Source organism: Lolium rigidum, chromosome 5 (genome assembly GCF_022539505.1).
Source record: "Lolium rigidum isolate FL_2022 chromosome 5, APGP_CSIRO_Lrig_0.1, whole genome shotgun sequence".
In the NCBI taxonomy this organism is placed as follows: Eukaryota; Viridiplantae; Streptophyta; class Magnoliopsida; order Poales; family Poaceae; genus Lolium; species Lolium rigidum.
This window is the reverse complement of record NC_061512.1, coordinates 262,033,312-262,055,068: the sequence shown is the minus strand read 5'-3', so window position 1 is coordinate 262,055,068 and position 21,757 is coordinate 262,033,312. Positions and strand designations below refer to the sequence as shown.

General features: G+C 43.6%; 2 protein-coding genes across 2 annotated transcripts; one reads left to right on the top strand and one right to left on the bottom strand.

Moving 5' to 3' along the window:
- Positions 1-13,742: 13,742 nt before the first annotated feature.
- On the top strand, positions 13,743-14,732 carry LOC124657555. Its single transcript, XM_047196087.1, has one exon. It carries the CDS (start codon positions 13,935-13,937, stop codon positions 14,730-14,732), a length of 798 nt encoding a protein of 265 aa, XP_047052043.1. The 5' UTR covers positions 13,743-13,934.
- A 2,656-nt stretch (positions 14,733-17,388) lies between these two features.
- LOC124657553 (nicotinate-nucleotide pyrophosphorylase [carboxylating], chloroplastic-like) lies at positions 17,389-21,553 on the bottom strand. The gene is made up of 10 exons (XM_047196086.1): positions 21,310-21,553; positions 19,742-19,875; positions 19,585-19,648; positions 19,391-19,473; positions 19,194-19,277; positions 18,944-19,096; positions 18,557-18,733; positions 18,116-18,183; positions 17,840-17,944; positions 17,389-17,762 (listed from the first exon to the last, which is right to left on the bottom strand). The coding sequence occupies exons 1-9, from the start codon at positions 21,551-21,553 to the stop codon at positions 17,848-17,850; spliced, it is 1,104 nt and encodes a 367-aa protein (XP_047052042.1). The 3' UTR covers positions 17,389-17,762; positions 17,840-17,847.
- Between the last annotated feature and the right edge of the window lie 204 nt (positions 21,554-21,757).

The following is a 21,757-nucleotide window of genomic DNA, read 5'->3' as shown; positions in this document are numbered from 1 at the left end:
GACAATAAAAATTCACATGTTCAGAGGTGACACAATCATTCTTAACACTTCTGGACATTGCATAAAGCTACTGGACATTAATGGATCAAAGAAATTCATCCAACATAGCAAAAGAGGCAATGCGAAATAAAAGGCAGAATCTGTCAAAACAGAACAGTCCGTAAAGATGGATTTTATTAGGCCACCAGACCTGCTCAAATGAAAATGCTCAAATTGAATGAAAGTTGCGTACATATCTGAGGATCATGCTCGTAAATTGGCATAATTTTCTGAGCTTCCTGCAGGGCAGTGGGCTCAGATTCGTGACAGCAAAGAAATCTGGAACTGCGCAGTAATCCAAATCTAGTACTTACTTTTCTATCAACGGCTTAACTTGGCACAACAAAACTCAAAACTAAGATAAGGAGAGGTTGCTACAGTAGTAAACAACTTCCAAGACACAAATATAAAACAAAATACTGTAGCAAAATAACACATGGGTTATCTCCCAAGAAGTTCTTTCTTTTTAGCCATTAAGATGGGCTCAGCAGTTTTGATGATGCACTCGCAAAAGATAGTATGTGAAGCAAAAGAGAGCATCAAGAGGCAAATTCAAAACACATTTAAGTCTAACATGCTTCCTATGCATAGGAATCTTGTAAATAAACAAGTTCATGAAGAGCAAAGTAACAAGCATAGGAAGATAAAACAAGTGTAGCATCAAAAATTTCAGCACATAGAGAGGCATTTTAGTAACATGAAAATTTCTACAACCATATTTTCCTCTCTCATAATAACTTTCAGTAGCAACATGAGCAAACTCAACAATATAACTATCAAATGAAACATTCTTATCATGAGTCTCATGCACAAAATTATTACTACTCCCAACATAAGCATAATCAGTTTTATTAGTTGTAGTGGGAGCAAATTCAACAAAGTAGCTATCATTATTATTCTCATCAAGTGTAGGAGGCATATTGTAATCATAATCAAATTCACTCTCCATAGTAGGTGGCACCAAAAGACCACTATCATTATAATCATCATAAATAGGAGGCAAAGTATCATCAAAGAAAATTTTCTCCTCAATGCTTGGGGGACTAAAAATATCATGAAAACCAGCTTCCCCAAACTTAGAACTTTCTATATTATTGTCAACAATGGTGTTCAAAGCGTTCATACTAATATTACTACCAGCATGCAAAGAAGATTTCATAGGTTTTTTAATTTTCGCATCAAACAATCCATGTTTTAAATCAGGAAATAGAATAAGAAGCTCACTCTTGTACATTATGCCAAACTAGTGTAAACAAGAAACAAAAAGTTGCAATTGCAGGATCTAAAGGAAATAGCTTTGAGCACACACACGACGGCGCCAGAAAAATACTTTACCTGAGACCGTAGTATGAGAGCCTTTTTACCTTTCCTCCCCGGCAACGGCGCCAGAAAAGTGGCTTAGTTGCCGGGGTTGCCGGTGTGTGTGTGCCGTTTACCTTTCCTCCCCGGCAACGGCGCCAGAAAAGTGCTTGATGTCTACTTTCCCCCTCCTTTCCTGTAGACAGTGTTGGGCCTCCAAGAGCAGAGGTTTGTAGAACAGCAGCAAGTTTCCCTTAAGTGGATACCCAAGGTTTATCGAACTCGGGGAGGAAGAGGTCAAAGATATCCCTCTCATGCAACCCTGCAACCACAAAGCAAGAAGTCTCTTGTGTCCCCAACACACCAAATAGGTGCACTAGTTCGGCGAAGAGATAGTGAAATACAGGTGGTATAAATAAGTATGAGCGGTAGCAACGATGCGGAAAAGTGCTTGGCGTGTAGTTGATGGTGGTGGTATTGCAGACAGATAGTAACGCAATAGAAACAAGTAAACAAGCGAGTAGTAACTCAGCGAGTATTTAGGAACAAGGCCTAGGGATTACACTTTCACTAGTGGACACTCTCAACATTGATCACATAACGAACGGATAAATGCATACTCTACACTTTTGTTGGATGATGAACACATTGCGTAGGATTACACGAACCCTCAATGCCGGAGTTAACAAGCTCCACAATAATGCTCATGTTTAAGTAACCTTTAGTGTAAGATAGATCAACGCTACTAAACCAAGTACTAGCATAGCATGCACACTGTCACCTTCATGCATATGTAGGAGGAATAGATCACATCAATATTATCATAGCAATAGTTAACTCCATAATCTACAAGAGATCATGATCATAGCATAAACCAAGTACTAACACGGTGCACGCACTGTCACCTTTGCACACATGCAGGAGGAATAAAACTACTTTAATAACATCACTAGAGTAGCACATGGATAAATTGTGATACAACATGCTGCAATCTTAAAGAGATATAAATAAGCACCTCACTATGCCATTCAATGAGTAAGTATTCTGTGAAATCTAGCCTAAGAGACCCACACGGTGCACACACTGTCACCTTTACAAACGTGGGACGAGGAGTCTCCGGAGATCACATAAGTAAAACTCACTTGACTAGCATAATGACATCTAGATTACAAGCATCATCATATGAATCTCAATCATGTAAGGCAGCTCATGAGATTATTGTATTGAACTACATAGGAGAGAGATGAACCACATAGCTACCGGTACAGCCCCGAGCCTCGATGGAGAACTACTCCCTCCTCATGGGAGCAGCGGCGGTGATGAAGATGGCGGTGGAGATGGCAGCGGTGTCGATGGAGAAGCCTTCGGGGGCACTTCCCCGCTCCGGCGAGGTGCCGGAACGGAGATCCTGTCCCCCGGATCTTGGCTTCGCGATGGCGGCGGCTCCGGCGGGTTTACGTGGGTTTCGTCAATTCGTCTCGGGTTTTCTGATCCAGGGGCTTTATATAGGCGAAGAGGCGGCGCCAGGGGGTCGAAGGGCTGGCCAAACCCTAGGGGGGCGCGGGCCACCCCTAGGCCGCGCCAGGGTGTGGTCTGGTGGCCCTCTCCCCCTTCTCTGGTCCCTCTCGTGTGTTCTGGACGCTTCCGATGAAAATAGGAACTTTGGCGTTGATTTCGTCCGATTCCGAGAATATTTCGTTACTAGGATTTCTGAAACCAAAAACAGCAGAAAACGAGAGCGGCACTTCGGCATCTTGTTAATAGGTTAGTTCCGGAAAATGCACGAATATGACATAAAGTGTGCATAAAACATGTAGATAACATCAATAATGTGGCATGGAACACAAGAAATTATCGATACGTTGGAGACGTATCGGATGCCCAAGGCATCCCCTTCTTCATCGACAACATTATCGAGTTCCTCCCCTGAAACTATATTTTTATTCCATCACATCTTATGTGCTTTGCTTGGAGCGTCGGTTTGTTTTTGTTTTTGTTTTGTTTGAATAAAATGGATCCTAGCATTCATTGTGTGGGAGAGAGACACGCTCCGTTGTTGCATATGGACAAATATGTCCTTAGGCTTTACTCATAGTATTCATGGCGAAGGTTGAATCTTCTTCGTTAAATTGTTATATGGTTGGAATCGGGAAATGCTACATGTAGTAATTCTAAAATGTCTTGAATAATTTGATACTTGGCAATTGTTGTGCTCATGTTTAAGCTCTTGCATCATATACTTTGCACCCATTAATGAAGAAACACCTAGAGCTTGCTAAATTTGGTTTGCATATTTGGTCTCTCTAAAGTCTAGATAATTTCTAGTATTGAGTTTGAACAACAAGGAAGACGGTGTAGAGTCTTATAATGTTTACAATATGTCTTTTATGTGAGTTTTGCTGCACCGGTTCATCCTTGTGTTTGTTTCAAATAACCTTGCTAGCCTAAACCTTGTATCGAGAGGGAATACTTCTCATGCATCCAAAATCCTTGAGCCAACCACTATGCCATTTGTGTCCACCATACCTACCTACTACATGGTATTTCTCCGCCATTCCAAAGTAAATTGCTTGAGTGCTACCTTTAAAATTTCCATTCTTTACCTTTGCAATATATAGCTCATGGGACAAATAGCTTAAAAACTATTGTGGTATTGAATATGTACTTATGCACTTTATCTCTTATTAAGTTGCTTGTTGTGCGATAACCATGTTTTCTCGGGGACGCCATCAACTACTCTTTGTTGAATATCATGTGAGTTGCTATGCATGTCCGTCTTGTCCGAAGTAAGGGAGATCTACCACTTTAATGGTTAGAGCATGCATATTGTTAGAGAAGAACATTGGGCCGCTAACTAAAGCCATGAATCATGGTGGAAGTTTCAGTTTTGGACATACATCCTCAATCTCATATGAGAACACTAATTGTTGCTACATGCTTATGCATTAAAGAGGAGTCCATTATATGTTGTCCATGTTGTCTCGGTATGGATGTCTAAGTTGAGAATAATCAAAAGCGAGAAATCCAAAATGCGAGCTTTCTCCTTAGACCTTTGTACATGCGGCATGGAGGTACCCCTTTGTGACACTTGGTTAAAACATGTGTATTGCGATGATCCCGGTAGTCCGAGCTAATTAGGACAAGGTGCGGGCACTATTAGTATACTATGCATGAGGCTTGCAACTTTTAAGATATAATTTACATGATACATATGCTTTATTACTACCGTTGACAAAATTGTTTCTTGTTTTCAAAATAAAAGCTCTAGCACAAATATAGCAATCGATGCTTTCCTCTTTGAAGGACCTTTCTTTTACTTTTATGTTGAGTCAGTTCACCTACCTCTCTCCACCTCAAAAAGCAAACACTTGTGTGAACTGTGCATTGATTCCTACATACTTGCATATTGCACTTGTTATATTACTCTATGTTGACAATTATCCATGAGATATACATGTTACAAGTTGAAAGCAACCACTGAAACTTAATCTTCTTTTGTGTTGCTTCAATACCTTTACTTTGATTTATTGCTTTATGAGTTAACTCTTATGCAAGACTTTTTGATGCTTGTCTTGAAGTACTATTCATGAAAAGTCTTTGCTTTATGATTCATTTGTTTACTCATGTCATTACCATTGTTTTGATCGCTGCATTCATTACATATGTTTACAATAGTATGATCAAGGTTATGATGGCATGTCACTTCAGAAATTATCTTTGTTATCGTTTACCGCTCGGGACGAGCAGGAACTAAGCTTGGGGATGCTGATACGTCTCCGACGTATCGATAATTTCTTATGTTCCATGCCACATTATTGATGATATCTACATGTTTTATACACATTATATGTCGTATTTATGCATTTTCCAAGCACTAACCTATTAACGAGATGCCGAAGAGCCGATTCTGTTTTCTAGCTGTTTTTGGTTTCAGTAAATCCTACAAAGGAAATATTCTCGGAATTGGACGAAATCAACGCCCGGGGTCCTATTTTTGCACGAAGCTTCCGGAAGACCGAAGGGGAAGGAAGTGGGGCCACGAGGTGCCGACACAACGGGCGGCGCGGCCCGGCCCTTGGCCGCGCGGCCCGGCGTGTGGGGCCCTCGTGTGGCCCCCGCGTTGCCCTTCCGCCTACTTAAAGCCTTCGTCGCGAAACCCCCGAGCACCGAGAGCCACGATACGGAAAACCTTCACCGTGACGCCGCCGCCGCCAATCCCATCTCGGGGATTCTGGAGATCACCTCCGGCATCCTGCCGGAGAGGGGAATCATCTCCCGGAGGACTCTTCACCGCCATGGTCGCCTCCGGAGTGATGAGTGAGTAGTTCACCCCTGGACTATGGGTCCATAGAAGTAGCTAGATGATTGTCTTCTCCTCATGTGCTTCATTGTCGGATCTTGTGAGCTGCCTAACATGATCAAGATCATCTATCTCGTAATTCTATATGTTGTGTTTGTCGGGATCCGATGGATAGAGAATACTATGTTATGTTGATTATCAATCTATTACCTATGTGTTGTTTATGATCTTGCATGCTCTCCGTTATTAGTAGAGGCTCGGCCAAGTTTTTACTCTTAACTCCAAGAGGGAGTATTTATGCTCGATAGTGGGTTCATGCCTCCATTAAATCGGGACGGTGATGTAAAGTTCTAAGGTTGTGGATGTGCTGTTGCCACTAGGGATAAAACATTGATGCTATGTCCGAGGATGTAGTTATTGATTACATTACGCACCATGTTGTTTTGCAACTTAATACTGGAAGGGGTTCGGATGATAACCTGAAGGTGGACTTTTTAGGCATAGATGCATGCTGGATAGCGGTCTATGTACTTTGTCGTAATGCCCAATTAAATCTCACAATATTCATCATATCATGTATGTGCATTGTTATGCCCTCTCTATTTGTCAATTGCCCGACTGTAATTTGTTCACCCAACATGCTATTTATCTTATGGGAGAGACACCTCTAGTGAACTGTGGACCCCGGTCCATTCTTTTACATCGAATACAATCTGCAATACTTGTTCTACTGTTTTCTGCAAACAATCATCATCCACACTATACATCTAATCTTTTGTTACAGCAAGCCGGTGAGATTGACAACCTCACTGTTTCGTTGGGGCAAAGTACTTTGGTTGTGTTGTGCAGGTTCCACGTTGGCGCCGAAATCCCTGGTGTTGCGCCGCACTACATCCCGCCGCCATCAACCTTCGACGTGTTTCTTGGCTCCTACTGGTTCGATAACCTTGGTTTCTTACTGAGGGAAAACTTGCTGCTGTGCGCATCACACCTTCCTCTTGGGGTTCCCAACGGACGTGTCATCTACGCGCATCAAGGCCCAACACTGTCTACAAGAATAGAAGCACCCGTAGACATCAGCGGGGCGAGCGCAAGTGGAGCGACGAAGGACGACCAAAAACTTGACGTATTGGCAGAATAAGGAACATGTTCCTCCTTTTTGTATAGTGTAGATATCTGTATTGTCGGTTGGGGTTGGATCGTTTGGGACGCGTTTGGTAGACTGCATGAAAGTTGGTAGACTGCATGGGCTGAGAAAGATTCTTTTGCCCGTTTCCAACGGGTCAAGCTGCACTGAACAAAAAACTACGTTATTTTGAGGCCTGGCTGCGCAAAAGGTGAACCAAACGCGCCCTTGGTCAGTTCGTTGCGGGACGTGGCAGACGGGATGAGACCAAGACCTGACCGTCCAAGGCGCCAGGTTGCACGCGCAGAAGCTACCGCTGCTTGCTCCTATTCTTTTTTTCTTTTTTCCTGCTCGAGTCAGCGGTGAACGCGAGGAAATTCGCCATCGTGTTTCCGCTGGCAGCTTTCTTTCCTCTCGCTTCCTCGTCAAAGTCCGAACAAATCCAGGTCGTAGGCAGCTTAATTAGCGTGTTTCTTCAGACCCAAAAAAAAAACGCAGATACAGCTGCTGCTCTTCTACAGCTCCCTTGCCACCGCATTCCGTACGTTTCATCGACGACCAAGCTGTCTCCCGATTGCAAATAAGAAAAGAGATATCTCCCGGGCACATATATATACTGATCTTAAGACAGCGACCGAGCTGAGCTGGTCAGAGCCGGACGAACAAGCAGCCGTACACACACCAAAAAGAATGTGCAAGAACTTCCAACTTGGTGAGCGTGGCTACGTCGTGCCCTCCGGCGCGACGCGATTAAGGACACGATGCAGGGTACATCCCCGCCGCCGGGAGTCTGAGCCGCCGGCCACGTATATAGAGCAACACTCGTATTTCCACACTATTAGCAAAGCAACATTGAAGCTCTTGCATGTCAAAAAAAACATTGAAGCTCTTGCTAGACCCTGAATGTTTTTCCATTTTCAAATAATTAAACTTTACTAAGTATGATTAGATTTAAAGAAAAAACATCAATATTTACAGCGTATTATCTGTATAGTATGAAATATATTGTACGATTAATCTAACAAAACTAAATTGGTGTTTTAGATATTGATATATTTTCAATAAGTTTGGTTAAACTGAAAGTAGTTTGACTTAAGACAAAAACTAGAACTTCAATATTTTGGAAAACGGGGTATTGTAGTGTTTCCCTCTTTCCTCATGGCTCCAAGCAAAGTGGACTAGATGAGAAGGGTTAGGACTCGTACAAATGTGGATTGCATGTGCAAGGTCCTCCCCCCCCCCCCGCCCCCCTTTCCCGCCCCCCTTTCCTCTAAGGGGATAGTCCTCCTCCCCCCCTTTCCTCTAAGGGGATTAGGACCACACTCTTATGTAGTACTCTCTCCGTTATCTTTTATTCGATGTTTCAGCTCTTTTATAGATTCACTCACTTTAGTTTGTATCTAATATAAATTTAACATATAGGTTCACTCATTTTGGTTCATCTTCAGACCACTTTAAAATATCTAAAGTGTCTTATATTAGTGAGAAGAAGGTGTAGCATTTAGCTACTTTGAAATGTTCTTTGTGTACCAAAAGGTTATGTACATATTTTTCTCGAAATGTTCTTTTTGTACCAAAAGGTTATGCCACCTTTTTTCGAACTAACATTCTTCGCGTCTTCCTCTATCCCCGCAGTTAGTAGCAACTAAGATCAAAGCTTTCGTGTGTCCCCCAAATATTTAAGTATCCCTCTTCTCCCTCACCGGTTCTAGACAAGTAGATCACATCAGGGAGGTTGGGGCTAGTGGGAGTGTACATTTCTTCTCTCTCTCCCTCCCCATCTCCATCTCCTCTCCTCGTTAACTTTTCACAACCTTAATTATTTACTCATTACGTTCTCTAGATATCCATCATTTTTAGTAATAATATCCTCATTTACTCTAAGAACATATCGTCCATAGTTACTCCTTTCTACCTTGAGATTGCAAGGTGAATCATTTTATTGCATAATCTTACGTCTTGATAGAAACACTATATTAAACCCACAAGAACTAAAATGGTGATCGAGAGAACTTGGACATAAAAGAGTAAAAGGAAATTTACTACCAAGATGCTTGAGCTAAATGGCCATTTTTGGCATACAAATTAATCATCCCAAGGCTTGAACAAAATCATACGTGGGGAAAATGCAGATATTGTGACATAAAACCGTGCAAATACTTGCAAAAGTACTTTCATTGATTACTCGATCGAAAAATTAATATTTATCCACCAAATTGTACTTTAAGGAATTGATCAAGGTCCAGCTTTGCCGCAGATAATCATTGTTTACCATGAATACGATCTTGTCAACTACATAGACAATATAATTTCACACTGGAGGCAATAAAAGTAAACCTGGGGTATGATTGATTCACATGATGGTAAAAACATGAAATATGAAAACAAGGGATTGCAATGTTGTGCCCGCCCTAATCTACATGATGTCATATGCACAACGGTTGTTTAATTCATCACATGAACAACAAAGGATTCTGAAAAGGAGGTTTGAGTGAATTCTAGATTTCTGTGATACCTGGTGCAAAGGATTCCTTCGGATAAATTACTATGAGATTCAGCCATATATATATCAAACAACATGTAAAACCTAAGGATTTAAACCATACAGAGTTCCAATGAATCAAAAAGTCCCTAAAAGAGAGAACATCATAACCAAAAGTAAGAAAAAATGGTAGCATCTATTTTGTACTTTTGTTTTGAAGAGTCCAAGCACACAACGAGAGATCCCGAAGCCGAAAATTAGTAGTTAGAGCTATATATAGTCAGAATTGTATTTACCAAATCAACACATTCAATGGATAATATTCAAAGAATGAGCTTTATAAATAAACATGATAACATCTTAGGAGATAGGACATTGCCTAGTAAGCTCATAACTTCCTTGCATACCCAAAGGTCATGTACTCCCATTTGTGAGCTAACATTTATATTTTTTATAAAATAGCATTGTAGAATTTATGCACTAATATTTTACATATCCCCTTTTCCTTGTCACCACAATCAAACTATATCAGAAGATGGAGGTCTAGGCACATGGAGATGTGGATGAGGATGCCAGGCTCCCTTTCCACACATGTTTTTTATGATCATGTGCCAGTGAGTTGGTACTTGTACTTATAAAATCTAAAATTGCAATATGCTAAAATATGATTTTCAAACAAATGCAAAATGTGGTCAAGAGATAGGCTGGGTAGTGCTCATTCCACTCATAAGTTCCTTGCATACCAAAAGGACTTCTGTAATGCCTTTCGCAACCCCGGTAGTTTCGGCTTTCACTCTTTCCTCACGCCACTACCATACAATATTAATTTGTGACACTAATGTTCTTTTATGTTTCTGCTTTCATAGTCACTGCTAACAAACTAGATCAAAGGAGGAACTAACACTCCGACTTGCGTGAAAATGTGAATTCTGATGGTGGTTCTCTCTTATCTTCGTCCCTCCCCTCCCCCTCTCACTATGGAAGTGAAAATGTGAACTCCACTTCAAACAAAAATTTCAATTATTGTAGACGAGCATGTTCCTTAAGTGCCTTTTTAAGAGATTTGGAATGTAGTTTAAAATGTGCATGTAAATGTTGATGATGTGATAACACTGGCAGTTAATAGACTGGCATAAACTTATTTAAGCGGGTCCAATTGAAATTCCTCATTACGTTCGCCTAGAGTTATTCCTTTCTATCCAGAGATAAAAAGGTGAACTATTATATTACATAATCTTAGTTTACAAAAACATTAAATCAAACCATGCGAATTAAACATGTGATAGTGAGTATATGGGCATAAAAGAGTAAATGTGAAATTTATTACAACGATGCTCGAGCTAAATGGCCATTTTTAGCATATAATTAATCATCACAAAGCTTGAACAAGATCACACATGGAGAAAATGTAGCTATTGTGCTATAAACCATAGCGAACACTCGCCAAATACATTCATCGGTGACTCAAAAAACTAATATTTAGCAATGAAGTTATGTCTTTAAGTAAGGAATCAAAGTCCACACAAGACTATTAAAGTTTATTGTGAATACAATCTCACCAAAAACATAGACAATAAAATTTTAACGTTGGAGGTTCTATGAGTAAACCTCAGCAATGGAAAACAAAAGGAGATAACATCATAATCAAAAGTAAGCAAAATAATCAGTAGCACATGTATTTGCACTTTTGAGTTGATGTGCCGAAGGACCCAACCAGACAGGCCAACGCTGAAGGAAAAGTCGGAGCTAACAATACGTTCAAAATTGTATTTACCGCGTGAGCACGTTTAGTAGAGAAGAAAGAAAACATTTGTTATAAATAAAACATAAAACATGATAAGAGGTAGGCATACCCAAAAAGGTCTTATGTACTCCCTTTTGTGACCCTAACAATTTCTTCTTTGGCTATACTAGCATACTCCCTCCGTTCTGATTTAATCTACATTCTAGAAAAAATGAGATAAATTAGTACTGTATTTATTAGTACTACTTAGATATGTGAACAAACAATCCAAACTACATTGAAAATAACAACATCCAATAAAGAGAGCAAAACCACCTCATTTTTCGGTGTTGTTGTTGACTAAAAGCTAGAATGTAGAGTATTTCAGAACAAATTTTAGGCCTAGAATGTAGAGTATTTCAGAACGGAGGGAGTACAATATTAAAGCTTTTGTGCACTAATTAACATTTCATGTCTCCACTTTTATCTTTGTTGTAAATAAATTATATGAAAGAAGGGAGTTTAGGATTGTGTGAAAATATTAATTGTTGGTGTTAGGTATCTCTCTCTCTCATACATTACATGTCTTCCACAACCTTCCATCGACTAAATCTAGGCCAAATCCCAAGACTTCCCCTTGTTGTGTATTTGACACAACGCGACAATTTGTTAATGTGGTGATAGCATTTGCGGTTAGCAGATTTTCACAACATGACTTAAACGCGTCTAGTTTGATATTCCTCGCTACAATCTTCGACGAGCTACCATTTTAATAAATAATATATTCATTCAATCAAGTCATATGTTTGGCCTAGAGATATTCTTTTCTATCCAAGGAGTTTTTCAATATGTATCATGTTACTACACAACTACACTATATATAAAACATGAGCTCTAAGCCAGCAACACATAAAATATGGGCATGGAAGATACAAAAGTAAGCTATTACCACCAGTTTGTTCTAGGTAGCTATTAATTTCGACACACAATCAACCGGTGTAGGGCTTTGCCAAGCTCTTACAAGGGGCCAATTTAGCTACATATCATATCAAATTTATTAAATGGTTTGCAAATTACATTTTATTCATGAGCCAAACAAATATCAGGAAAACATTATTTTAAAGAAGACACCAATATCTACTCAAACTATGCACCTAACCATCACTATTAACCACAAACATAATGACACTACCAACATTGAGAAATAATTACACAAACTAGGCCTGGACTAAACATAAACAATGAAAAATATTGAGAACTCTAGATTTCTAAAGATAAAGCAAATAATAACCACAACACCTATTTTATGGTTTTTCTTTGACGTGCCCAACCAAGAGGAGGAAGCCCCAAAACGGATGCACCTCCTGTGAGCACAACCCGTGTTGTCCGTCCAAGTCATGCACCCTCCGCTACTCGATGTCGGCCATCCGTGCCCGAGACCCATGGATGCATCCGTCCGACCCTCACTCTCCTCCCTAAATATCCCCAGACCAATATGCACTTGCCATAAGCTAAAGATGAGTTTCGAAGCAAACAAGAAAAGTGGAGAATAGATAGGGCACTAGTCAGGGATCTCATAACTTCCTTCTGTACGAAAATGTCAGGTGTGCTCCATTTCGTGACCTTAATAGTTTCTTCACCCACATCTTCCTCGCCGCTACTAGAACACAAATTCAAAACTTTTGCGACACTAATCTTTGTACGTCTCACCTTCCATTGCCACCACAAGAAAACTCTCTCTCACACCCCCTCCATCTCTCACTCTATCCCACATATGCCTTCCACGAGTATCCAGTGATTGAAACCAGGCGAAGCCAAACAGTTCCCTCTCTTGGCATGTTGCTGAGAAAGCGTGACACCATGTCAATGAGGTGATAACATTTGCGGATAGCAAACTTCAGAACACGATTTACGCACATCTAGTTGAGGTTCATCGCTGCAATCTTTAGGCAACTATCGTTTTGACTAAAAATATCCATCTACTTGAGTTCCCGCTAGGGATACTCATTTCCGTCCATAGACCTCCGTAGAAGCAGTCGTCTTATCACATAGTGTTACGGATGTACAAGAATGTTTAATGAAAACCATGAGCAACAAGCCATAATCACATAAAATAGGGGCCCCATAAAATATAGACACAAAAGAAATGGGACAAAACTTCCACGCGATGTTACTCCGTTCGATGGATGTTTTTTTAGTGTAATAGTGAAAGGCTTGATAAAGATTATGCACATGGTGATTTAGCTAACTATGTCAACGGAAACCTACTAAATGTACCCCGTTTTACTTATCATTGAATCAAATTAGTAATTAGACGAAACATTTTGATTTTAAAGATCAACAAGATCCATTCGACCTCTGCGGGGTTAACCATAACGGGTGACTACGAATACAATGGCACCACAAACATAGGCAAATGAATTTCACAAACTAGAATGCTAAAGGTAAACATAAGCAATGCTTTTGTTTATAACATCAATCTTGGGAAAATAAAGCCCGAATGAAAACCACAACACTATTTATTTTTTGTTTGCAGTTTTGCTTGCAATTGCCCAACCACCCAAGAGACCCAACGGAGGGAGGAAAGCACAAAACCGGATGCGTCTCCCGGTGGCACAACCCGTGCTGTCCGTCCAAGACACGCAACCCCTCCGGATCGATCTCAGCCGTCCGTGCCCCAAACCGCCAGCATCCCAGCCGTCCGTTCCTGCCCCTCCGGCCTTTAAATACTCCCGGACCCCCGTCCGCCCCTGCCCACGCCGTCTCTTCTCTCTCTCCTCTGCCATCTCCAACCAACCTCCTTCCCCCAAATTTGGATCAAACGAAATCGCTAATTATAATCTCGTAAAACACGTCGCGAACGGGGATTGATTGGAACGAGACGTTTGGTTTGGATCCTATTTTTTGGGGGGAATTTTTTTGTGTTTGTAGCGGCGGTTAGGGTTTCGGATCTGGTAATCCGGCGATGAACAACGGCGAGCAGCAGATGATGGCGATGATGCCGCCAGTGCCGTACCAGGTGTGGGCGGCGGCGCTGGCGCAGCGTCAGCAGCATCAGCAGGTTCTGCCGGCGGCGATGGCGCCGCCGCCGGGGTTCATGCCGCCGGCGAGGCCGGCGTGGAAGCGGGCGGGGCGGAAGCAGCGTCAGCAGCGGAGGGGGAGGTGGGGCGGGTCGGAGGCGCCGCGCAACACGACGTCGTACCTGATGCAGGCGAAGCGGGCGGGCGGGGCGGCGGTGCCGTCGCCGTGCGCCGTGACGCCGGCGGTGCTGCCGACGCCGGTGCTGTCGCCGGCGCGCGAGGTGCTGGTGGAGATGGCCAAGGAGGCGTGGGGCGTGGACGGGTACGGGTCCATGAAGGGCCTCATCCGGCTCCGCCCCCCCGGCGCGTGGGCGGAGGACGGCGACGGCGGGTCCGGCTCCGGCGAGAGCGACGTGGAGGAGCACGTCGAGGTGGAGCGCCGCCTCGACCACGACCTCAGCCGCTTCGAGATGGTGCAACTCCCCGCCCCTCCGGCGGCCGGGGACGAGGAGGAAGACGACGGCGTGGAAGCCCGCGCCGCGAGGCTGGAGGAGGAGAACCTCACCCTCCGCGCCAGGCTGTTCCTCATGGAGCGCGACATGGCCGACATCCGCCGCCGCCTGCTCGCCGTCGAGGCCCTCTGCCGCGACCGCCACCGCGACGGCTGCGTCGTGGACGGCCCCTCCGAGACCGCGGCCGGCGCCGGCGACGAGCCCGGCTCGGCGGACGCCATGGCTCTGTGATTGGAGCTCGCTGTCGCACAGAAATGTGTACATACGTCACCGTTGTTTCTTCGTATTCTCCTCTGCAGGCAGGTGTCCATGTGACGGCTGGAGAGTAGGCAGGCAGGCAGGAGCAGTTTAATTAGTCTAGAACCCATTACTCTTCTTTAAACTTCCAAACTAGTTCATTCGTTGCATAATTAGCTAGATTCCCCTTTCATGTTCATGTAGCAGTAGAAATCAAACCAAGCAAAGCAATGTGCGATGCCGATGAGATGAGCGCGGCGGCGACGAGCACGAAGACGCCGCCAGGTGTTCCGCTGCCTGCCCGCCCGCCCTTGCAGATCTAGAGCACTATATCAAACTCAACTCCAGTTGGTTCAAGCTATGTTTTCCAGAAATGTTCTTCCGTTCGTGCTCTACTTTTTTCTTTTGCAACATCCGCTCTACATTTTAGTGATCTAGAGGAGCACTATACCGCTCTACATTTTACTGGAGATGACGACGGCGGCGAGTCGTCCGCCCATGGATGAAGATGACGATGAATGGATCGAATTGAACCCTGCGAATTTTTGTGCGTGCAGTGCTTTTTTTTCTGAGTTTTGCTGTCGTGCTCCTGGTACTGTGCCGCTCGTCGAGACGTGGCGTGACAGGATAACTGCTGTTTGTAGATGTAGGGGTGGTGGTGGTGACGTTGTGTTCAATGTGCGGACTGGTTTGTTGGGGTCGCGCAGACCTGCCCGATTGCCTGCTGCTCTCTAGCTTGTGCCGCGCCGAATCGGGTGGCGCTCCGTCGTCGACTCCGAGGAAATCGGGCTCGGCGCTCTGGCAATGCCAAATCGCCAATGCTGCACGATGTGACGACTGGCGAGAGAATATAGCATCCGGACAGTAGCGTGGTTCGGGGAAGATGCCCGCCGGGGAGCTCTGCTCTGCACAATCCTTTTCCCTCCGCCCGTCTCGAATTTTTTCAGTTAAAGGAAACAACACATGGAATATTCCCCCTCCTTTTGCAGCCATACATAAAACCTTTTCTTGTCTTCCGATTTTTAGAGAATGTGTAGTTCGTCTCCCGCGTAAAATTCGGTGCGCGGTGAAATAATGGATGGCTCTCGACGTGACCGTGCGCGACAACCCGTCTATCCAACATTACTCCCCCGTCCACGATAGAGCGTGCTTCTATAACTTTCTTAAAAAGTAAAACCTTTTAAGCTTCGCGGTGTTTTTGTAGCCGTAAACCTTTTCTTGTCACGTCTCCCGCGTAAAATTTGTTGTGTGGAAAACCATGGATGCGTGATGGTGCCTATCCAACACCACTCCCCTTTCTACAATAGAGCGTACTTCCGACTTCCTTGAAAGTAAAACCTTTCAAGCTTAGCTGCGTTTACACAAAAGTACTACTTTTATCATATATCTACCTTTCAAGTATCTATTCCAGCAAATTAATAGCATTAATTGGAGTATATCTTTTAGTATCATATATCTAGCCGGTTTCATAAATGTCGTTATACTTGTATATAAAGTTATAAACACCGTAAAAAATGATATGGTTTTTTTTCTAGAAAAAAGTCGAAATTACTTCACGGAAGTAATATTCACCCTCTCCTTTTGCACCCAGAAAACCTTTTCTTGTCTTCCATTTTATTTAAAACAATGTGTACGTCTCCCGCGTTAAATTCGTTGTGTGGAAACGATGGATGCACGACAATCCGTCTGTCAGCACCACTACCCCGCCGACAAAAGTGCGTACTCCCGACTCTCTAAGTAAAACCTTTTAAGCTTCGCTGCGTTTACACAAAAGTACCAATACCTATTCCAGCAAATTAATAGCATTAATTGGAGTATATCTTTTATAGTATCATATATCTAGCTGGTTTCATAAATGTTTTTATACTTGTATATATAAAGTTATAAACACAGTAAAAAAATGATATAGTTTTTTTTCTTGAAAAAAGTCTAAATTTCTTCACGGAATGAAGGAATATTTCGAAGCGCGGGTGGGTGCCGTGACAACCTCGTAGGAGTAGGAGCTTTGGACAGATGAGTTGACCTGATCCACAGATTTTGGGAGGGACGACGCCACGACGGCGCACCTGGCATGCAGAGCCCAGGCGACCATGACGACCGACGCGCACGGCGGACGGACGGACGACGCGGCGCGAACATGACCGGTCTAGCCGCTACTCCGGTGGTTCATGCGGGTTCGATTGATCTGATCAGCTCGACGGGAGTGACGTAGCCAACGGACAAAACAGGAGGCACCAACTCGTCCTTCTCCTCTCTACTAGGTAGAGTAGAATTACACCGCCACGTCATGCGGATACGGCTTCAGGCCCAAAAACACTGATAGGTTCACTTTCTTTTTGCGGGAAGGGAAGGAGAGCTTCCATGCACATACCAACTGAGAAAACTAATTCAACGGCATGCGGCTGCAAGCTCGTCGCTGCCGTCAACTCTGGAGAAAAAAATAAACCGATGTAGACTTCCGTAGACGGCGCGCGGCTTCTCGTCGTACTCTGACCAGCAGAAGTTCCATGCATCTTCTATTTTCAAAGCTAAACAGACAACACAAGAAGAAACCAGTCGACTCAAGATTACTACTAGTAAGAAAACCATCCACCAGGTTAGTAGAGGAGAAAGTACACAGTTGACGGTATACATTTTTGTGAAGAGGGCAATTTAGTAAGGGCAACCAAAACCGTTTTGCTGTTCCCTGTCTCTGCCAAACAAGTGCGTTGCGGTGTCACATACAACGAACGCCGCATTGCATTTACAGTTCCCATCTGCCAAGGCACAACACTTCCCTTGAATACCTGGCAATGACTGCAAGCTGCAACGTTGCCTTGCTAGTTTCCGGGGTCGTCCAGCTTCTAGGCACGGCACTGGAAGATACGGGAGCTGCACGCTGGCTATTCAGGGGTTGTTCTGTTGTGTATGTATAGTATTCTGGTATTGGTCCAAATTGGATATTACAGTCAATTTTTTTTTTTGATATTTGTGCGGAGGAAAAAGGTTGCCATCCTTTTTTTTATTGTAGCAGTTAGGAACATCCTGGTGACAACAAAGAGTTGGGTTAGACAAGTATGGGGAGACAGAGGTCAAGTTACGCAATGGGGAACTCAACTTACGTGTGGAGTCAGGCGCGATTCGTGCGCCTTCCGACCTCAAGAGCCAGCTCGGTGTCTATCTTGAGAGAGATGTCCAGCGCCTTCACTGAATGTGTTAATGCTCCGCTGCAACAAATGAAGCAGTAGTTGAAATGGTTGGGAAACGACTGACTGGCGCATGGGGTTGAGAATCAAGACCCAATCATGGGAATCTTTATCAATAAATAATTGAGAGACCAAAACAGCAAAAACATAAGTAGAGTAGCTGTCTATTAAGAGATGATAACAAATTCACACCTTGAAATATATGTGACTCCTGTTTCTCCGATTTTCTTCACTGTGTCCATCGTCACATTTCCAGATGCCTGCAGTTGAAAACACAAAACCAATTCTCTCACATATACTGTAGCTCAACTCATATGGGAATCAACTACTACTCTCAACAGAACAGCTATCAAACAGAGCAGACATCATTATACAGCCTACGCGTAACTCATCTGCTAGGATGTTAACCAGGAAAAGACCTTTGCTAGGATGTTTACCACGAAAAGACCTTTGCTGACCACTTACACATCATCATGTTTGTCCAAATTTGCAAAACGAGGGTACACTAGGCGAGAATAAAGCAGTAGCACTACATAGTCATGTTGAAAAGAGAAAACAGACTATGTACAGGGTTTAAGAAGGGGGAAGTGGAATACAATTGGAATGTATGCTTTCGAGAGTTGAAATTCATACCTCAGTCTCAAATCTTCCATTTATCAACTGAACTGCATCTTTGAGCATTGATACATCTATATCCCCATTCGGAAGAGGGACGACCATATTATCTAACATTATACGAGTTAATGAAGTCTTATTCTCGTCAGAATACTTCAATAAATCTGTAACTTCCTCAAGTGTCCTCGTCTCAACCTGATTCATAGAATATAAAATTGTCAAGATATACTCTCTTTATTTTATTTAACAAAACATATGCCTCTTTTGACAAACAAATGCTGCATAGCACCTAAATCCCACAGAAAGACAGACAGATGTGAACTACTGGAATAGGAATACATGCACGCAATGTTCCAGGCAAATTTATTTTAGATGGCATATACAACCACAGCCACTGAACAATACCTCAACAGGAACTGCAAGCTTTTCCTTCTCCAGGAACTGATCAACAGATGTCATTGCGTTTGTAATGCCCCCAGCAACAGAAATATGATTATCCTTTATCATAACCATATCAAATAAACCAAGCCTGTGATTCTTCCCGCCACCAATTAGCACCTAGATGTATATCAAGAATGAGAAAAATTGCAACAGAAGGATGGTCACTGAAGCTAAAAGTGAAGAAATGGCCACACGCAAAAAAGGTAAAGCTTACCGCCCACTTGTCAACCAGACGTAAACCTGGAGCAGTTTTCCTTGTTTCCAATATGCATGCTGGACGAGCAGCATCAGCCATGGCCTGAACGGAGGCAGGAGCAGAAGCATTTTTATATAAGCAACATAGAAGCAAGTTATGACATCATCTGGGAGAAAGAGGAATAGCATAAGCTACGGAATAGTAACACTTATCACCTTCGTCATTGTGGCGATTCCACTCATTCTTTGCATGAAATTGAGCACAACCCTCTCGGCAACAATAATACTCTGAGCACACCCTTAATAGAAAGAATGCAAATTGGGGAGCGAATATTAGAAACAGAAAAAGAGCCAACACTGACTACAAAATGTTAACACTTGCCAGATATGGCATTTTCAAGGCATCCTACCATAAACTTTGCCAAACTGCAACCCCTTGTGCACAAGATTTCCATCATTTTCAAACCATTCAACCTGGAAAATTGTTCAAGACGGAACAACAGGCATGGTCAATATGACATATGATACTTACCGAGCCATATGAGATAACCTATGCAGTAGAAATACCTTCAATGATGGATCAACTTGTTTAAATATCATGTCAGCTAGGCTTATGCCTGCGATGACACCATCCTCCTTAGCAATAAAGGTGGCTTCGGCTTTCACATCAGTTGGTATGGTAGCCAAACACGACACATCCCCTAAAGGTGTTGACAGACAGTTAGAACATTATCACACTGAGAGATGACACATGTATGGCCATTCAAAAGCAGGAAAAAGTTCCAGTATCAAAAGAGAACAAAACCCAACTTGCATATCAACTTTGAAAAAAAAAAGGACCCAACTGGAGCTTATCTTCAGTGAGTCCTAAATGGACCCAAGTGATATATAACTTTAGCTAATATGGCAACTATTGGTGTGAGAATGATCACGGGTAGGTGTCAGGGCTGCTGTTGGCACCGGTGGAGGCTGCTCAGTTTAGTCCCACCTCGCCTAGGGGAAGAGTCTACGACCAGCTTATAAGAGAGGTTTTTCCTCATCCCTTCAGTCCGGGCTTTTGGGATGGAGTGGGCTTTCCTCTTGTACCTAGGCTGAGTGCTGGGCTAAGCCTGAGTCGATAGGTTACTAATATGGCCACTTGACAATACTGGCTAGCAATCAAGATGAAAACAAATAAATTCGGTTCCTGGAGAATGAAGATGACATATAAGTGGATATAAATTGGCCTCGATCCATTCCATTTCTCCAATAAACTACTCTTTCCCATGGAGAGCAGCAATGACAACTCAACAAGACAGCCAATCTTAGGGTGTGAGAGTGAATTTTAATCTCCGACTAAGTCCTATTAAAACGGCAAGAGCTGAGTCTAGCGTTGTCACTGCACTATTTGAAGTGCGGTTCAATTATAGTCAGCGGCTGGAAGTGCAAGACTAGCTTAATATAGGTAGTAAGCAGGAGTGATGTCCGAAAGCCCAACTGTGACCGCGCAACACTGACGGACAATTTCAAAGCCAAAGTGTGTACAGATGTCACCGTTCAGGCGGCGCGCCCGTTACAAGCTCAGAAAGAACACTCTTCAGTAACAGAATTCAGTTCCTGTTACTGCTTGCTGGAGAGTGTGGATGGCATATAAGTGGATATAAATTGATCCGATCCATTGTAGTATTTCTCCATTTCTCCAATAAACGACTCTTTCCCGTGGAGAGCAGCAATAACTCAACAAGACACCTGACCTTTGGACCCTGGTTAGTGGTTACTACACATAATTGGGTAATAAAATGTGGTCTCCTGTCGCAGTCAGCCAATCTTAGGGTGTGAGAGTGAATTGTAATCTCCGACTAAGTCCTATTAAAAGGGCAAGGGCCTATCCTAGCGCTGTCACTGTACTATTTCAAGCGCCAGTCAGTCAATAATAGTCAGCAGCTGGAATGGAACTGCAAGACTAGCTTAACATAAGCATGGCTGAAATCCGAAATCGGAAATCATAAGTGTGATCAAGCAACACTGACGGACAATTCAAAGCCAAAGGGTGTACAGATGTTGCCGTTCAGGTGGCGCGCCCGTTAGAACAGGAGGCTAATACTAGGATATGTAGAACGGACGGGGGTGAAGCAAGTAGGAAAGCATGCGCATACCTCGGTCGCCGGCGTCCTCGGAGAGGGCGAGGGCGATGACTGCGCTGAGGTCGTAGGTGGGGTGCGCCGGCGGCGGCACGGCCACGGGCGACGGCGCCGGCCGTGCCTCGGCGGACATGGAGGGGGGCGCGGCACGGGGGCGAGCCGGCAGCCGCAGGCGCGGGCCGCCGGAGCACGCCGAGGAGGAGAAGGGCAGGAGGCGTTGGCGGATTTGAGCGGCGGCGGCGGCGGGAGTCGCGGGCATCATAGCCCGCCGGCGGAAGGGGAGGGGAGCCGCCTTTTCTGTGTGTGTCCGCGCGCGGCGCGTTGCCTTTTTCGAGCCGCTCGCGACCCGTACGTCACCGTTGGCCTCACGATGCACCGAGAAGATCCGAATTGCAACTTATATTTTCCTAGAGAAAAAGTCTAAAACAAACCTTGAAATTTATAGGATTAAGAGCATGTTGGT